We start from the raw sequence: 20,326 nt of genomic DNA on the forward strand, positions 1-20,326 counted from the left end.
GGAACGTTTGGGATTGCTATGACCTTCGGAGTCACGGCAGTGTCTGGTATCTACCACGGCCGAACTTGGTGTATCTTTGGGGGTGTAGCTCAGTGGTAGAGTGCATGGTTTCCACGTACAAGGCCTTGGGTTCGTTCCTCTGCACCTTCACCTTTTGGAAACCCTGGTGACATAGTGGTTAAGAGCTACAGCTGCTAACCAAAAGGCTGGCAGTTTGAACCCAGCAGGCACTCCTTGGAAACCGTATGGGGCAATTCTACTCTGTCCTATAGGGTTGCTATAAGCCAGAATTGACTCGACGGCAACGGGTTTTTTTTTTATTTTTTATGACCTTACATCTTTGAAAATCTTCTAGTAATTCCAGTGTCTCTGCCTCTATACCACACCTTCCCAACAGCCTTTTGCACATCTGTCCTCCGCAGTCTCCAAACTCAGGGAATGAAAGGCCGGGTTTCTGGTGGGAGGGAGGCAGATCCTGTGTGCCAGTGGGCTCCCTGGGTGCCCTGATTAAAGGAAAGAACTGAAAAAACAAAAACAAACAAACAAAAAAAAACGCCTGGTGGGGAGATAAGGCTACCTGGTGCACGCTCCCAAATCCGGCAGCGCTGGTCAGTCCATTTGCTCCTTGATAGATTCCGGCTGTGCCTGTGGGGAAGAGGAACAGGGATACAGATGAAGTCTCTTGCAGCTGGGGAGGAGCGTGAAGGAGAAGGATGCAGCAGAAAGGTGGGGTCTTTGGGGTCTGAAGGCTGGGATAGAACCTGTGACCTTTGCAAGTTACCAAATATCTCTGAACCTCAGTTTCCCTGACAAACGAAAGCTATAAATAATAGCACCTTCTTCACAGGGTTGTGGTGAGAAATAAGACAACACAGATTCTAGGCCTCCTAATTATGTTTTGGGCTTCTGTTTCCCCATCTATCAAACAGGACTAGAAATGAGAATACTTCTACTACTAAGGAGCCCTGGAGATGCAATGGTTAAGGACCTGGCTACTAACCAAAAAGGCTGGCAGTTTGAACCCGTGCAGTGGCTCCGCAGCAGAAAGACCTGGTGATCTGCTCCCCGTAAAGATCACAGCCAAGAAAGCCCTACAGGGCAGTTCTACTCTGTCACATGGGGTCGTGGTGTGTTGAAATCGACTCAAGGGCACCTAACAACAACTACGAGAAAATGCTATTTAGTGAATGAATGAATGAATGAATGAATGAGTGGGTGTCATTTTAGATAGGGTGGACAGGGATGGCATTTGAGCTGAGACTTGAAAGACAAGAAGAGGCCAGTGATGGGAACATCCTGGTGGGAAGAGTATTTCCATCAGACAAACAGTGAGAGCAAAGACCCTAAGGCAAAGATTAACTTGGCTGATTCAGGAAACAGAAAAAGGACCAATGGGGCTAACAACTGGTATGTGTCCGCTTCTATTTGAGCTCTTGGTCTGCATTTGCCCATTTAATCTTTGTAATAGTCCTATGGTAGCTACAATGATTATCCCTATTCTACGCATGAGGAAGGTGAGGCATGGGGAAGTTAAGTAACATGCCTAAGGCCACACAGCTAGTAAGTGACAATAGCTGGGATTGGGACCCAGGTGGTCTGACTCCAGAGTCTGTGCTCTCAATATGACCCTAAATTGCTGGGCTGCTTCATTTTAAAATCGTTGATTGGAGTATAATTTGCATACTTCAAAATCCCCCTCATTGTAAGTGTCCTACAATGATTTTTTAAAGTAAAATGGTGTACTGTATTTTTATGCAAACAACGCGCACGTTCTACATTTGTTTGCCAACTGCGCCCTCCCCCTTGAGGTATTTACATAAGCGCTGCTATGCCAGTTTTTTTTTTTTACATGTTGCTTACAAAAATACCTTGCAGGGAGGGCACGGCTGGCAAACAAACATAGAAGGTGCACGTTATTTGCATAAAAATACGGTAACTGAGCAACCATCACTATAATTCTGCTTTAAAGCATTTCCATCACCTTTAAGTTCCCTGGCGTCTATTTGCAGTCAATCCTGACTCCCCAGCCTTAGTCAGTCATTTATTTGTTTCTGATTCTATACTGTCACTTTTTCTAGAAATTTCATATAAACTGGGTCATAAATACATAGTTATTTGCTTCTTTCACTTACATAATCTTTTAGAGGGTCATCCATGTTGTTGCATGTATTTAATGCTGACTACTATTTCATTGCGTGGGTCTATTGCACTTTGTTTATCTATTCACCAATTTTTGGACATTTTGATTGTTTCTAGTTTTTAACTATTATGAATAAGGCTGTTATGAACATTTGTATACAAGTCTTTGTGTGGATATATGCCTTCATTTCTCTCAGGTAGATACCTCAGAGTAGAACTGCTGGGTCATGTCGTAGTGAACGTGCATTTGACACAGGAGCTGTGGGCAGCTGCCAAAGGTTTTTAAGCAGGGGACTGACACAACTGGATTCACGTTTTTAAATGTTTACACTAGCTTCTGGGGAGTAAACAGAAGGCTACACAAATGAACTCGCATCAAACCAAGAAACTTCTAGACTCCATGGTTGCCTTTTGAGTAGTGTCTTGAATGAGTACAGGGGCCTTTCTTCCTGGGGGTAGGGTAGGAACAGAAAGGAGGACAAAGAAGGAGCCAAAAACACCTCCAAGTACGTCCGAGATGATGGATCAAACTGGATCAGAGAATCTCAACCTTCGCTGTGCACCAGAATCTCCAGGGGAACTTAAAAAACAAACAAACAGACAAACAAAAAACACCACCAGCCAGGGCCCATTCACAGATGGTCTGATTCAGTTAGTCTAGGGTGGGGCCCAGGCATAAGTACTTTTTTAAAAACTCCTTGGGAGATTCTAATGCACAGGGAGGGTTTGATGCTAATGGTTGTCCGAATGGGGAGACTGAGGCCCAAAGACAGATGGTAAATGAAGCTGATGATACAGAGCCTCAGCAGCAGAGACAATTCAAGCCCAAGTCTCCCGATTCCTAGCTCAGTGTCTTTTGATGGCTGCAGATGCATGACCTCTTTTCACAAGGGCACTGGAGTCATTCATTCATCAAGGGATTTTCCAAATGCTTTATGTACCAAGTGCTATATTAGGCACTTTGTATGGGTCATATAAATGGTAGGTTGTGGAGCTGGGATTCATTCTTTTATTCATTCATTTATTTAACTGGATGATGCCTGGCTACCATTTCTGAACGTTCTGATCAAAGATTCTAAAGAAGAATCCTGATCAAAAGGGGGAAAAATTTGAACCAGAATTTCAATTCTCATGGAATCTGGATTTTCTGGAGCCATTAAGGCTGGATGAGCCCCCGAAACTACTACCCTGAGATAATCTTTAACCCTGAAACCATAAACCATACATTCCTTGAAGCTTTCTTTAGACCAAACAACAGTCTAGCTTAACTAGTAAAGAATGTCTGTGGTAAACACTGTGCTCTTTTAAAGAACTTACTATATGGGACCAAATTGTTAACAGAAACTTGAAAGGTTAGATGGGAAGCTTAAGGGGAAGTGAGTCTACGTCATAGGGGAAGAACAAATCAGAAAAGGAGGGTGAGAATGGCTGCACAATTTGAAGAATGTGATCACTGTCACTGTACTGTACATGTAGAAATCGTTGAATTGGTATATACTTTGTTGTGCACATTTTCAACAATAAAAAAGTGCTGGTATAGGGGAAAAACAACTTGAATAACAGCAGATTTCTCATCAGGAACTACGGAAGCCAGAAGGAAGTGGCACAACATTTTTCAAGTGTTGAAAGAAAAGAACTGTCAACCTAGAATCCTATATGCAGAGGAAATATCCTTCAAGAATGAAGAGGAAATCAAGAAATTCTCAGATGAAAGAAAACTAAGAGACTTTGTCACAGCAGACCTACCTTAAATGAATGGCTAAAGGAAGTTCTTGAAACAGAAAGGAAGTAATTAAAAAAAAAAAAAGAAAGAATGAAAAAAATCTTTGAACATCAGCAAGAAAGAAAGAACAAGAGAAAGAGTAAAAATATGGCTAAATAAAGTCACTTAAAATAGTTCATCTCCATTTGGTTATGCCACCAACTCAATATACAGTTTGGTTTGCTTGTTTCAGTTTGCTATCAATTTTTAGGAGTTACCCTTTCAAATGTGTTGTATAATTACATAAAATATTTACATGGTTCCAAAGTCAAATCTACAAAATAAACCATATTTGGAGAGAAAAATATGTTACTAGGAAGGCAGCAGAGAAGTAAGCCACCAGTAAGTGCTTTCCCAGGGAGCTCAGGGGCACAGCGGAGGACCCTGTAATGCCAACTGGAGAGGGGTAGGGACCGGGAAGTCTTCCTGGAGGAAAAAAAAAAAAGCAAACTGTTGCTGTCGAGTCGATTCTGACTCATAGCAACCCTACAGGACAGAGTAGAACTGCCCCATAGAATTTCCAAGGAGCACCTGGTGGATTTGAACTGCTGACCTTCTGGTTAGAGCTGTAGCTCTTAACTACTACGCCACCAGGAAATGACATCTAAACTAACCTCTGAAGGATGAGTAGGAGCTAGCGGGGTGAAGAGGGCAGGGACCAGGAGCTTGGCTGCACCCAGGCCTTCACTCCTGATCTCCACCACATGGGGGTCATTGAAGACCCACAAACCACAGAATTTGTCCACCAGTGTGGCATGCTGGGGCCCCTCTCTGCCCTCCACGGCCTGCTCAGACACATCTGGCAGAAGGTCTAGGCCAACCTATTCCATTCAAGGTCCGATGGCTTGGTCCTAGTTACCACGGCAACCCTGCCTGGTAGGAAGCTTAGCTGGGTGTTTAGCTTAGGAATCTGTCTCACTGAACCCTGGGTGTAGTATATTCTCTTCTGATTTCTTTTCTTTTGTGTCAACCATCTGAATGATGACTTAGGGCAGGTTTGCAAGCAGCCCACAGCCTTGTCCCTCGGCATTTGTTCCCCCAAATAACCTCTTGTTTGCTTTCACTTTGTAACCCAGGGTCGCCTGAGGAATGGACATCTGAACGAACTGCAATGTGCCAAGGGCAGTGACAAAGCCCCTGCAGTGGGAAATCCATGCTGTGTCAGAGAAGACCCAGGAGGAAGGGGTAGGTAGACCCAGAAGTCTTGTGCCACAGTACGGGTTTTTGGAGGGGTTTTGCAAAGGGTTTTGGAGGGGTTTTGCAAAGGGACCCACCTTGGTGCAGGAATGCTAAACACCCACCTTTGTCTCCCTTCTGGCTGTTGGAATGTCCAGTGAGTTCCAGGGAAGGCAACATAAGGTCAGGAAAACAGCCTCTCTTAACATGATGGTGGTGGGTCTTGCTAGGGGTTCCCCAATATTCATTCACTCCTTCTCTCTCATTGTAATAGAATCTCTGCTTTTAAGCTGGGCACATGACTGCTTAGAACAAATACTACATTTCCCAGTCTCCCTTGTGGCTAAGTGTGGCCATGTGGTGAGTTCTAGATGAGGAATGGGAGTAGAATTAATGTGTGCAACTTCCTGTGCCCTTAGAGGCAAGGATGGGTCCTCCCTTGCCCCTTTTCTGCTGGCTGGAATGGGGCCAGCTTGGATGACATCACCAAGCAACAGGATGGACGGAGCCTGGACTCTAGTCACATCTGCAGACCAGAACTGCCCTGTTAGCTTGGCCTTTTAGGTGAGAAAGAAATACACTTCTTTCTTGTTGAAGACACTGCTATTCTGAGTCTCTGTCAATTGTCTGGTTTTCAGAAAAGCAAATTTTGAGTGGACATTCATTCATTCAACAATTCATTTGCTAGTGAGGTACCAAATACCACCGTGTGACAGGTGCTGCTCTAGATATGGCGATAAGCAAGGGGCTGTCACTTACATTCAGAGAGGACAGAAAATGACAATTGAGTGAACAGATTCATAAGGAGTTAAGCTAATGTCAAACACTGACGCATAAGCACAGCACCACTGCCATGTCGGCTTCGGCCTGGAGTCTGCCCTGTGCTGTTTATTACCTGTCTGCGATGAGATAAATATGGAAGGGAAGAGTCGCTGTCTGGGAACGCCGAGAGCTATTTAACAGAGTAATCGTATGTCTGCTGAATCTAATAATAAAACATCAAGGCTTGTAATTTGGATGTTTTTGTAAAAAATTCATTTTTTCATTATTGTCCCTAAATATTTTTCCCTCTAATCGCCTCTTCCCCAAGAAATTTTAATATCACAGATATATTGTGTTTCTGTTTAGGTTCTGTCTATATAATTGTGCTTCATACATAAAAAGAGTAAGGATTTTTCACATACCCCCAAACCATTTTTGTCCCCCTGAGGGCTATATTGACCCCACTGAGAATGTATGCCCTAGTCATTCATTTTTATTTATTTTACATGAAGAAAACAAAACCCCTGGCCCTTAATTACAGCGAGTCTGAGGAGCACTGGGTGCTATAGCACCTGGAGGGGGGGCCTCCGTCCCAAGTAAAGAGCGTTCCCTTCCCAGGTATCGGACACTGCGCTAAGACCGCCAAGACCGTTAACAGCGAATCAATTGATGCTACCGTCTACCCTCCAAGGTAAATATTAGTATTCCATTCACAGAAACTCAGTTTTGGAAAGGTTCTGTGACTCATCCAGGAGTGTCTGAGCTGGAATTCAAAACTGCGCTTCTCACTACCTCCCAGTACTGTCTCCTGCAGCCTGTCTCCCAGGCCTCAGCAGCAGCAAAGAAAGGGTGTAGAAAAGCCCAGAAAGATCCAAACTCAGCCTTCTGCCACATTCCTGGATATTCTATGCTTTGAGTCCTGATAGAAGAGATTATATCTGAGTCCCAAGGATCCTTTCAATCCCAGCTGGAGTTTAATCCCAGCCTTACCCTTTCAGTGGAACTCCTGAGTGATGCAAATGGTTAATGTGCACGGCTGCTAACCAAAAGGTTGGAGGTTTGAGCCTACCTGGAAGTGCCTAGGAAGAAAGTCCTGGCCATCTACATCCAAAAGATCAGGACTTGAAAACCTTACGGAGCACAGTTCTACTCTGACACACATGGGGTCACCATGAGTCAGAGTTGATGCCACAGCCACTGGTTTTTTGGTAACCCCCTTAGCACCAACCTTGTGTCCTTTTTCCATCTTCTTCTTTCCCTTTGGCAATTTACTGGCTTAATACTAACCAGGCTGCTGAGACTCCCCGCGGAAGGCTTTTGTGAACAGCAGGAAGACAAGTTGGGCCCAGACCTCCTGGGCAACATGAGCTGTGCTTCTGAGATCACAAAACAGCCCTTGTACACGGGACTAATTTACAATAAGAGGAGGTTCTGGATCCTTCTAAGGCTGTCAGTTTGGAAAGATCCATTATCCTTTATTACAGCAGTCAGAAGCAGGGCTGGGGTCCCCCGTGGGGTCACACTGCATGTAATTTGGGAAGTGAACATGCTTACTGCACTGATCTGAGCAGACGATACCATACCTTCCTGTTTTCCCAAAGATGGGAGATAATTCCATAAACAGCCCGCGCCCGCCTGTGATACGGGGGTGAACTCCCTGCGAACTCTGCCCCAGCTGTGCAATCAAAGAGCGCGCTTCAGAGCGGCCTGCTAAACTCCAGGTCAAATTTTACACGGTGGATGAGACACCTAAAAGATCATATATGGATATGTTAATGAAGAAATAATGAAGACATTGGAGGAATTGTGTGCTTTCGGGATATTTCTTTTCAGCTTCGTTGCTGAGAAAGCGCCCCAACAGTGCTCCTCGGTCCGAGGTGGACGATTTGATTTCATTCTTCCTCCACCAGTTACTCCTCACTTAGTCATCACCATCCGGAGGCAGCAGGTGAGCTAGGGACTACGGGAGGGAGGCAAGCATGTCAGGGTCATGTTCTGAGATATTGCCCTGGGACACGTCCTCCCAGACCATCACCTCATGGGTCATGGACCCTGAGCTGGGATGCAGCAGGGTAGGCAGATGAAACAGCAGAAATAACTTATCCCGGCTCTTCTGTTCCAAAGTTTAGGTCATAGAGTCTGGTAGGATTCAAGGTGCAGGCCAATGCTTCTCCCAATATCAGTGGTGAAGGAGCTGAGTTTCAAATGTCTAATCCTTAGGGGACCAAGATGTGGTTCCACTGCACATGACTGGCAGGCAACTCATGCCACAGGCAACTCACTAAGTGATTTCGACCGCTCCCAGACTGGTCTACACCCTGTGCAACGAGATGAGTCTATGCTCACGTGCTGGGATGCTGTGGCTATATCCAATTATTCTAAGAGTTTCTCTCTCTTGTTCTCAGTTTCTGTATTTATGTTACTGCAGACCAGTAAGAGTCTGTGGACTGACCCCAGTTGGTGGACCACACAATGAATTAGGCTGATGTAGACAAGGCTTAGTAAGAATATGAAGGAAGAGGGGCTTTCCCAAAGGGGGGAGAGCAGTCTCCTGGATTAGAAAAAGAGGGAAGAGAAGGCAGGAGAGACAGCTGCTGGCAAAGCAGCAAGACCTCCAAATCAGAAATGGCTATGCATGACGAGCCCAAGCTTGTTGGTGTTAGGTGCGTCAATTTGGCTCAGACTCATGGTGACCCTTTGTACAACAGAACTAAACACTGCCTAGTCCTGCGCCATCCTCACAACTGTTGCTATGTTTGAGCCCGTTGTTGCAGCCACTGTGTCAATCCATCTCGTTGAGGGTCTCCCTCTTTTTTGCTGACCCTCTACGTTACCAAGTATGATGTCTTTCTCCACTCAGTTGGTCTCTCCTGATGACATGTCCAAAGTAAGTCTTGCCATCCACGCTTCTTAGAAGCATTTTGGCTGTACTTCCTCCAAGACAGATTTGCTCATTCGTGGAATATTCAATATTCAATATGGTATATTCAATATTCTTTGCCAACACCATAATTCGAATGCATTAATTCTTCTTTGGTTTTCCTTTTTCATTGTCCAGCTAGGCAGCACATCTTAAACACTTACAGGCCCAGCAGGTAATGTAAGTGATGGAAGTAGCTGGGCGCAGGCACAATGATAAACAGCAAATGACAGAGAGCTTCTTTGGTGGTGGGGAACAGTAGGGAGTGGTGGGGACTGTGGCAAACTGGAATGCATAAACTCTATCTAAGGAGCAGCAGTTTGTGGCAGACACTGTCTGGATCCCCAAAAGCCAGTCCCAGTTCTTTTCTCCCTTGCTAGCTTCTCTCTGTAAAGGCTGACAAACAAAGATTTTTGCTTTCCCAGACTTCCTTGAAGCCTGAAGATGGCCGTGCAATCTAGTTCTGGCCAAGGGGCTTCTGGAAAAAAACTTTTTTTTTTTGTTCCGCTGGCTACGTCTCAACTTCCTGTCCTGGATCATTTGAAGATGGAACACCCGGAGTGATAGTAACTGTCTTGGGACACGTGGCAACAAGCATAAAATCCACAATCCATATGCTGAGGTTGAGGGAGGAGAAGGATTAGAAGAATCTGGGTCCTTTATGATATGCTTGAACTGCCAAACCAACCTTGAGGGTCTACCTCCAGACTTTTTATTAAATTATACAATACATTTCATTATGGCTTAAGCCAGTGATAGTTGGGCTTTTTTATTATTTGCAGCCAAAAGCACTCCTATTGATGCAATGTTACTCAGTTCCAGCCAACTGCTGCCACGTAGGAATGTGAGTCTAATGTAGCTAGAGCTTCTGATTTTTCAAGAGAAATCAGAAATCTGTATTTGTATATGAAGTTTCTCAACTTTTTAAAATGTCGGCAACAAATGCAAATTCATTGGGCAAAAAAACAAAAACATGTTTGTCTGAAGTAGATGTGGCCTGTGGGCTTACAGTTTGTGATCTCTGGTCTAGAAAGACAGAACAGTGAAAGGTTCCTATTCTCCAGATGGGGCAAAGACGCATGCCATGACGAGTCACAGACCTGAAGGGACCTTGAGGACGAAGACAGTGGACATGTCAGTAGCAGTGCGTGTTTCCCAAGGATGGAGGACCGAATGAGTCCCTCGACCTACCAACAAGTAGGTATTAGGTAAGATCTCAGATGTGGTCAAAATTCTTGAGGAAAGTCCCAAAGGACTAAGATGAAACTTCCCCACTAACCTAGAGGAATGGTGGCTTAAAATAGAAATTACATTGAAATGCTGAAAATAAAGTCAGTTCCATTTTTTATGCACTAGAGCACACAAATTGAGATTTATACCTTCTACATGAGGGACAGAGGAATTCTTTATGACCCTGGAACTCTGTTTCCCCCAAGGTCAGGAAACCTGTGTGGACAGCCGCCGAAGCTAGCGCTTCCCTTTTTGGTCATCTTGAACCTCAGGTGCTAACGTAGAGCTAATTTAGTTTATGGCACATTTTCCTCATTAGTCCACTTAAGCTCCCCTCTTTTGTTTATTAGTTCCTTCTCCCCCCACCCCATTCCCCATCACTCCACAGGCCATAATTCTAGTGTGTATGTGTTTTTACACGATGTGCATTATTGCTTTGTGGGCAGGTAGTAATTTCTGTAAATTCTGTGTTACATTTCATACGGTGTCTCAGTTTTTTTTTAACTGAGCATTAGGTTCTTAAGATTTATCATGTTCCTGTGGGTACGTCTTGTCTGTGACATGTCATTCCTTTTCAGGGGTGGATTATCCAATAGGCAAAGTAAGCACAGTGCTTACCTTGCTTACCAGATCATCTGTAATGAACAATTTCATAGTTTTTCACCACATCAAAGGTTCTGCTTCTAGGTATGGCTGGCATCTGTCTCTCTCCCAACTCCATAGCACCTTCTTACAGAATCAAAGACTCTGCAAAATTACAACCCCTGATGGGGATGGATTAGCCAGTGAGCAAGGTAAGCACCGGCTTACTTGTGCTTACTTCCTAATTACAAGTAAGCCCGTGCTTACCTTGCTTATTGGGCAATCTGCCCCTGTTCTTTTTACATTTCATACCGTTTCTCATTTTTTCACCCAGCAATACGTTCTTAAGATCCATCCACATTGCTATTTTTACAGAGCTCTAGCAGCTGCCCCTGAGGAGCTCTAGCAGCACAAAAGGTTAAGCGCTCATCTGCTAACCAAAAGGTTGGCAGTTTGAATCCACCCAGCGACTCTGCAGGAGAAAGACCTGGCGATCTGCTTCCATAAAGATTACAGCCTAGAAAACCCTACGGGGCAGTTCAACTCTGTCACAGGGGGTCACTATGAGTTAAAATCCACTCACTGGCACCTATCAACAACAGCAGCAGCTGCCCAGTCCTGCATCTTGTGCAGTCTCCATGTCTCCCCTGCTCGCTCGCCCAGGGAAGGCATCCAGGTTGCGTCCATCTCTGCCTACCACAAATGAAGCTGCCATGAACGTCCTTGAGCACACCCCCTTGTGGACCTGTGTGTGAGTTTCCTTGGAATATATCCCCAGGAGTGGGACTGCTGGTCACAGGGGCTGTGGAGGCCTGAGGCCCCTAAGGACTGGGTGAGGGCTGGCAGAGTGGCTGCCTAGTGCACATTCCCGCCAGCAGCGCCAATGATTCCTGTATCCTCGCGTCTCCACTCACCAACCCCCCAAAACAAACAAACACACAAAAACCAGTTGCCCATCAAGTCAGTTTCAACTCCCGGTGACCCATGTGTGCAGCGCAGAACTGTACTCCAGAGGATTTTCAAGGCTGTGACCTTTTGGAAGCAGACAGCCAGGCTTTTCTTCTGAGGTGCCTCTGGGTGTGTGTGAACTGCCAACCTTTCGGTTAGTAGCCGAGCACTTAAATGTCTGCGCTGCCCAAGGACTCCTCCCCACTAACAGTTGACATAACTCCACTTGCGAATTTTTGCCATCTTAATAGGACGAACATGCTATCTCATTTGTTGTGCTGAATTCACATTTCTCTGATTGCTGGGGGCTCTGAACCTCCCTTCTTGGGCTTGCTGCCCTCTGGATTTCCTCTTCTTGAAAAGGAGAAGGGGACAGTCACCCTGAAAATCTCTCCTGCCTCTCCTGGGCCAAGCCCAGCTTTCACAAAATCTAAGCCCTTGGAAGCCTTTCAGTCACTGGCATTAGCAGTTAGACAAATAATAATAAAATAATAATAGCTTCCACGTATTGAGAACTTATTATCTGCCTGCAGGCGAATCATTTTACAGGCATTATCTTGTTTAATAGTCACCACAGCCCTAGGAAGTAGGTGCCACTAGGAAGTGGCTGAGGCAGGGTTCAAGCCCAGGTCAGCCTGGCTCTGAAGCCCAGGCTCTTAGCCAGCGTGTGGTCCTCTCTTCCAAACAGCTCATGGGGTCACCAGGGAACAGCACAGGTCACTGCCGCCTTGGTTCTTTCAGGCCAACCTGATTTTGCTGTCACCCACAGAGTGGACATGCCCTCCCAGGCAGTACAAAGAAAGCCTCATGGATAATCCCAACAAATAAGCACCCAGGAATCAATCTAACCTGGCGCTGGAACTCATCTGACAATTTCTCCCCCACAGCTGAGGGACCTACTATACTGGGTCCCTTGTGGCACTCAAAAACATGTATTCATTCAACTTAATTAGGTCTTAAATTTTTTTTAAATTTATTTTGTTGTTGTTGAGAATATACACAGCAAAACATACACCAATTCAACAGTTTTGTACAATCCAGTGACACTGATTACATTCTTCGAGTTTTGCAACCGTTTGCACCCTCCTTTTCTGAGTTGTTCCTCCCCCATTAACGTAAACTCACTGCCCCCTAAGTTTTCTAACTCATCTTTTGAGGAGCTGTGGTCAATTTGATTCCATATAGATAGACCTTAAAAGAGCACAGTGCTCAGGGCAGACATTCTTTACTAGTTAAGCTAAACTACTGTTTGGTTTTAAGAAGACTTCAGGGGACATTAAACTTAATTAGTCTTACCGAGGCCGGTATTAAAATGAAATTGCTGAAAGCATACCAGGGACTGTAGGTGAGAAAGATCTAGAAGTGTAACTGGCAGGTGATTTTTTCTAGCCTGGAAGGGGGTGGAAGACAATAGAGAATCCACACATAATTGATTATTTGCCATGGTGATGATGGACAAGTGGTTGGACTTTCTAAGCCTTGGTTTCCCTGTAAAATCTGTTTAATCTGTAAGATGGAGCTCGGTTTAAACTGTAAAATGGAGCTAAGAGTAGTTTATTTATTTGGTTCATTATGAGGATTCTGTGACATAAGGCGCATAAAGGGCTTACTTAGCTCAGAGTCCAGCACAGGGCAAGTGCTCAATAAATGGTAGCTGGATCCTTATGGTTGGTGTATTAATAACCACCACTGGGGATGTCAGCAATGCTAGTATTTCACTGATCTGCCATTTCTTTTTAATTCAGGGCAATAAAAATATCCAGGGAAGGTAAAAAATAAAAACCAAAACCAAACTTGGATAGGGCCAAACAGCAGAGCCAGAATAAAGACAAAGGATTTGTACCCAGACTGAGTTGTCAGCTCTGAGACCAATAGGGACATATGGTCCGTGTACCAGGAAAGGAGGCGTCCATATCTGTTTCGCTGACGCTGACTTGTCTAGCCCATTTTGCCTTAAAAGCTCCAAACGCATACCCAGAGCTTGTTCTCTTGCATCTTTGCTCCACGTGGAGTCCAGCCCACATCTGTGTTCAATCAAATCAGTTGCTAAATGTCACAATGGCCTCATTCACAGGTAGCATAAAGCATATTTAACTGGTAATAAAACAATCTGCATTCCTGCGAATGCCATTTCGGATGGCTGCCCTGTCACTGTGTCTCTGCCACATGGGTCGGTATCACTGCCGTGGCAGAGATGAGGGGAAAGGGGGCCAAGGGCAATAATGCTGTAAAGGAGAAAGCCGTTACATGTTGATCCATATGTGCACAGATGCCCAGAATGTAGCGCTAGATGGAAAAAAGGCAACTTGAAGAATAGTGAGGTTACTCCGGGTATGCCCTAGACTGAACATTTATATGCATTAATTTCAGTTTATCAGCAAATTAATAAAGTTGAAAGGCCTCTTGGAGGAGGCGACATTGGAGTAGAAGCTTAATGAATAGGAAAGAGCCAGCCACATGAAGATGTGGGAGGAAGAGCATTCCACATGGGGGGAACAGCAAAGTGCAAAAGCCCTGAGGTGGAAGGAACTGAAAGAAGTCCACTGTGAGTGAAACAGAGAGGATAAGGGGAGACAGCATGTGAGATGAAGTCAGCGACCTTTTCAGGGGCTCAATCAGGCAGGGCCTGAGGAGTCACAGTCAGGCATTTGGATTTATTTCTGATTGCATGGGAAGATCTGGATGAGGTTTTTAAGCAGGGGAGTGACATGATCTGATACAACACAGGGAAGGACTGACCGTCTGACTTCACCCAGTGTGGTGGAAACAGATCAGGGGATCCCAGTGGACCCCAAGACCAAATGCACTATTCTTACCGCCAAGTATCTTCTCTGGAGGGACTCTTAGGAGTGGTAACCCATAAAGATTAGAGTTTCTAAGACAAGTTATACATGTTGTAGAGAAACTTTCACTGCTGATATAATGCCCAGAAAAAGGCACTGAAGTTAAAGATGTCTTATACTGCTGTGGTGGACATTTGACAAGGATGGAGCATATGACTGGGCCAATTAGTGCATCACATTCCCCTGATTGTTTTGGGGGTATGCGCTTGAACCAGGTCCAGTGAAAGGGGATCTCAAGATGTTGTTCTGGAAAAGAGGCTGGAGCCATTTGGCTATCATGAGAACAGAATCTATCTAAGGTAAAGAGATAGATAGATAGTTATGGATTGAATAGTGTCTCCTCAAAACATGTATTGTAAATCCTAAACCCCTACACCTGTGGGTGTAATCCTATTTGGAAATAGGACTTTCTTTGTTACGTTAATGAGACCATTATTAGTGTAGAGTGTGTCTTAAGTCAATTACCCTTGAGATATAAAAAGAGTAGATTAGGCACAGAGAAGAAAGCACAAGCGGAGGGGCAGATAGATGCCACATGAAGATCGCTAAGGAACCCAAGAACAGAAGCTAAAAAGAGAGACAGACCTTCCCCCAGAGCCAACAGAGAGACAGAGAGCTTTCCCCTACAGCCGGCACCATAAATTTGGACTTCTAGGAGCCCTGGTGGCACAGTGGTTAAGAGCTCAGGTGGCTAATCAAAAGGTGGGCAGTTCGAATCCACCAGCTGCTCCTTGGAAACCCTATCGGGCAGTTCTACTCTGTCCTGTAGGGTCGCTGTGAGTTGGAATTGACTTGACAGCAACAAGTTTGGTTTTTTGGCTAGCTTCCTAAACTGTGAGAAAATAAATTTCTGTTCGTTAAAGCAACCTGTGGTATTTCTGTTACAGCGGCAGTAAGAAACTAAGATAGACAGATAGATAGAGAACCCATTGCAGTTGAGTCAATTCTGACTCATAGTGACCCTATAGGACAGAGTATACAGATACCAGATATTCTGACATTTTTGAGTCGGGGATCCAGCTATGCCAGGAGCCCACCATACTGGATTTTCTAGTTATTTAAGTCAATAAGTCTCTCATTTTTAAAAACATTAAGCCAGTTTGGGTTGGGTTTTATTTTATGCGTGCCTGAAATAGTCCTAACTGAATCCAAAGTTCATAGATAACAAGTAGATGGAGATGGGAACAGGGCCTGGCATATCTGTAAACTAGCTGGATGCTCCCATGATTGAGTCCTGGGATCCCACCTCTGAAACACTGCACCTGAAAGATGTAGGACAGTAGCAGAAAGAACCCCAAACAGGAAGCCAAGAGACCTGGGTTCAAGACCAGCTCCGCCCATAACTCACTGTATGACCATGGGTATGAAACATCTTGGGAAGCTCAGCCTTCTCCTTGTAAAACGAGGATGCCTGGTGAGATGATGTTTCGAACATTCTGCAATGCTATGGCAGAGACGCGGGCTGTTGCCAAAGATTCTAGATTTATTCCTTCGCCTCAAGGAGATTTATGGAGCCCTACTGTATATATAGGTGTTGACTACTGGGCAAGGGGCAATGAATGCACTTATTTTCTGTCTACCCCTTTTAGAAGATGCAGGAGGGCAGGGAGTTTTCTTTGGTTCACTGATTTATCTCACGCACCTACGCACCCATGCACAGATAAACCTGTGCACATTAGACATTCAATTATTACCTGCTGAATAAACGAATAAAACCCGGTGTCTTTCCTCAAGAAGAACTGATAGATTCATGAATTCAACAAATATTTATTCATTGTCAATACTATAGTGATGCTATATGAATTTTGGGGAAAAGAGATGAATAAGACATGATCTATATCCTCAGGGCCATTCATTCATTCCTTCAAACTGACATGACAGTAGGCAGAGACTGAGAAAGGTTAAGTATGCGGAATAGCATGTCAGATGGTAGTTAAGTGCTGTGGATAGACCTAAAGCAAGAACAGGAGATAAGGAATGTGGGGCGTCATTCGAACAAAACGGAGTCAGGGAAGGCTCCACATTTGCATAAAGACTTGTAGGAGAGGAGAAAACAGAAGTGCAGAGAGGTTAAATTGTCTGAGATCACAGTAAGTGGCAGAGCTGGGATTTGAACACAGGTCTGTCTGACTCTGGGCTCTATTTTTAAATTTTATAGAACCAACATTTTTTTTAAAAAGCTATTTTAAGTTTACAAAAAAATTGTGCAGAAACTACAAAGAGTTCTCATATATCCTTTCTCCCCTCTACACACTTGTTTCTCCTGTTAAGATCTTTCATTGGTGTGAAACATTTGTTACAATTGATGAACCAACATGGATACACTATTTACTAAAGTCCTTACATTAAGGTTCACTCTGTTTTGTCCAGTTGTATGGGTCTGACAAACGCCTAATGTCATGTGTCCACCATTACAGTTATCATACAGGATAGTTTCACCGCCCTTAAAATGCCCTGTGCTCTATCAATTCATGCTCCCTACCCTCTCCCTGAACTCCTGGCAACTACCAGTCTTTTCACTGTTTTCACAGTCTTGCCTTTTCCAGAATGTCATATAGTTGGAATCAAACGCTACGTAGCTTTTTCAGACAGTTTTCTTTGACTTAGCAATATGTAATTAAGGTTCCTTCGCGTCTTTTTATAACTTGACAACTCATTTCTTTTTATCTCTGAATAATAACGCTCTGTTGTTTGGAGCCCTGGTGGTGCAACGGTTAAGTGCTTGGCTGCAAACCGAAAGGTTGGTGGTTTGAAGTCACCCAGAGCTCCATGGGAGAAAGATCTGGTGATCTGCTCCCGTAAAGATTACAGCCTAGAAAATCTTGTTGTTGTTAGGTGCCGTCAAGTTGGTTCCGACTCACAGCAACCCTATGTACAACAGAATGAAACACTGCCTGGTCCTGTGCCGTTCTCACAATTGTTGCTATGTTTGAGCCCACTGTTGAAACCACTGTGTCAATTCATCTCCTTGTGGCTTGGGACAGGCGCACCTTAGTCCTCAAGGTGACCTCTTTGCTTTTTAACCCTTTAAAGAGGTCTTTTGCAGCAGATTTGCCTAATGCAATGTGTCTTCTGATTTCTTGACTGCTGCTTCCAGGGGTGTTGATCGTGGATCCAAGTAAAATGAAATCCTTGGCAACTTCAATCTTTTCTCCATTTTATCATGATGTTGCTTATTGGTCCAGTTTTGAGGAATTGTGTTTTCTTTATGTTGAGATGTAATCCGTACTGAAGACTGTAGTCTTTGATTTTCATCAGGAAGTGCTTCAAATCCTCTTCACTTCTAGCAAGCTAGGTTGTGTCATCTGCATATCGCGGGTTGTTAATGAGCCTACCTCCAATGTGATGCTGTGTTCTTCTTCATATAGTCCAGTTTCTAGGATTATTTGCTCAGCATACAGATTGAATAAGTATGGTGAGAGACTACAACCTTGACACACACTTTTCTTGGTTTTAAACCACGCAGTATCCCCTTATTCTGTTTGAATGACTGCCTCTTGGTCTATGTACAGGTTGCTCATGAGTACAGTTAAGTCGTCTGGAATTCCCATCTTTGCAACGTTATCCATAATTTGTTATCCTATAGGGCAGTTCGACTCTGTCCCATGGAGTCGTTATGAGTTGAAAATCAACTTGACGGCATCCAACAACAGCAACATTATTTGTTTGTTTTAAATTTTTTCTATTGTGGTAAATATATGTATATCTGTATAACCAAGCGTTTGCCCTTTCAACATTTTTTACATGTACAATCCAGTCACATTATGTTCATCATGTTCTGCAACCATGACCACTATCCATTAAGGCCTATTGTTTTTAATCTCAATTTTCTTCCACTTCTAACCTGCTTTAATTCCCATCCCATTAGGAGTTTCATTAGTTTCGGTGGGTGTTTGGTTTCATCTAGCTAAAAATTCCTTTCCCCCCCTTTCTCCCAATGCACCCCTAGACGTTGTACACACCCCGCACAGTTCTGATTCCTCAAGAGCAGATGGCTGCCTGCCGGGCTGCGCGGACGGCGTTTTGTGACGCCAGCCACAGGCACTGTGGACACGCCGCAATGCGAAGCCCTGCAGAATGCGCTGTTATAACTCTCTGCAGCCAACACTCACCAACGAGGGGAAGTCCGCTGAAGGCCAGGGTCTCGCCCTGGGGAAACCGAGGCCAACATCTGGTTTGTGACAGGGTGGCTGTCCAAAAAGCCACGTTATGATCTCTGGTCTAAAGTTTCCTGGCAGTAAATACAACCTTCTCCAAATTGATACTTTTTCAAATAGAGAGGTCAAGTGCTCACCAAAATGACCTCCCACGGCAATCCTCGAATGCCTCATAAGATCACAAATCCTACATCTGTCTGTCGTGACGGGCAAGGCGCCTCGTAAAACGCTGCTGCATTCTCAGGTACCCTTGCTGGAGCGCAGGGCTTGCTCTCTCCGAATGTCAACCCCACTCCTCTGCTTACAAAGTCGCCTGTCTCAAGTGTTTACCATGAGGAATAAGGTTCCTTCCGCAGACCTGTAAATTCCAAGTGGGCACATCTAATGCACACGGGGAGAATGCAGAAACCATGGCTTCCCTCCCTTAAGATGTCTCCCACTTTGAGATCAAAGCCTTCTTGTCCTTGGTCCCACTAGCCGTAATTCACTCCCTGCCCCCAAACTTCACGTTGCTTTTACAGGTCTGATGGTGAGAACAGCTGTGGACCTTGGCTTTCATCTCTGCTGGGTCTACTTCCCCTTCTCTGGTCATCTCTTCCATCTTCATAGCTTCAATTATTTCCAAAGTTCCAGAATTTAGGTGATGCTTCTCCTCATTACTAGTTTGTGTTTGTAAGCCTGTCTTAAAACTGTGAAGGGTATTCACACATATAGAGCATGTCCTATGTACTAGGTCAGCCCAAATGACAGATGAGTGCTGTCGAAAGTTTTGGTTTATTTTATATTTCCCCCTCTCTATATATAAACAAAGCATTTAAATCAAGGGGGATGGACTCTGATGATCAAGGTTAACATCACCAGTAATAAAGACATATTGATACCATATAGTCCCTGGTAAGATCTCTTGGAGTCCCCGGGTGGTGCAGTTAAGTGATGGGCTACTAACTGAAAGGCTGGTGGTTTGTTACCCACCCAGAGGTGCCTTGGAAGAAAGGCCTGGCGTTCTACTTCAGAAAGGTCATAGCCATGAAAACCCTACGAAGCACAGTTCTACTCTGATGTATATGGGGTCATCATGAGTTGGAATCAACTCAACGGCGACTAGAAAAAAAAAAAAAAGATGTACTCGTGTGGCCTTCTTGGCAGAAATGCACAGCCTGAATGTAATCATGAGAAAACATACACCCAAACTGAAGGACATCTACAAAGTACCTGACCAGTACTCATGAAAGACAAAGAAAGACGGGGATCTGACACAATTTGGGGAGAACTAGGAGGTACAACAACTAAATGCAATGTGGGGTCCTGGGTCAGATCCTGGAATACAATGACATTAGTGGGTAAGCTGGTAAAAATCCAAATAAGGTCTTAAAAAAAAAAAAAACCAAACCCGTTGCCATCAAGTCCATTCCGACTCACAGCAACTCTATAGGACAGAGTGAAACCACACCATAGAGTTTCCGAGGAGCAACTGGTGGATTTGAACTGCCAACCTTTTGGTTAGCAGCTATAGCACTCAACCACTACGCTACCAGGGTTTCCTATAATGTCTATAGTTCAGTTGAAAGCACTGTTGCTGTTAGCTGCTGCGGAGTCAGCCCCTGATGCATGGCAACACCATGCACAACAGAATGAAATGCTGCCCCATCTTGCACCATCTACATTGGTTATGAATCAGACCATTGTGATCCATAGGGTTTTCACTGACTGATTTTCAGAAGTAGATCACCAGGCCTTTATTCCAAGTCTGTCTTAGTCTGGAAGCTCCGCTGAAATCTGTTCAGCATTATAGCAACACACAAGCTGC

The 20,326-nt window shown here is 44.5% G+C and overlaps 1 protein-coding gene across 1 annotated transcript in view; it reads right to left on the reverse strand.

Annotated features, from left to right (window-relative positions):
• The window catches only part of EYA2 (EYA transcriptional coactivator and phosphatase 2), a 207,824-nt gene that overhangs the window by 126,145 nt on the left and 61,353 nt on the right, over positions 1 to 20,326 (reverse strand). The window contains exons 5-6 of the mRNA XM_012558626.1: positions 578 to 645; positions 382 to 454 (exon numbers count right to left, since the gene is read on the reverse strand). Of these exons, the coding sequence (XP_012414080.1) occupies positions 382 to 454; positions 578 to 645 (141 nt within the window). The remainder of the gene's footprint in view (positions 1 to 381; positions 455 to 577; positions 646 to 20,326) is intronic.

The sequence above is a fragment of the Trichechus manatus genome, unplaced genomic scaffold, assembly GCF_000243295.1.
Source record: "Trichechus manatus latirostris isolate Lorelei unplaced genomic scaffold, TriManLat1.0 scaffold00008, whole genome shotgun sequence".
Classification (NCBI taxonomy): domain Eukaryota; kingdom Metazoa; phylum Chordata; class Mammalia; order Sirenia; family Trichechidae; genus Trichechus; species Trichechus manatus.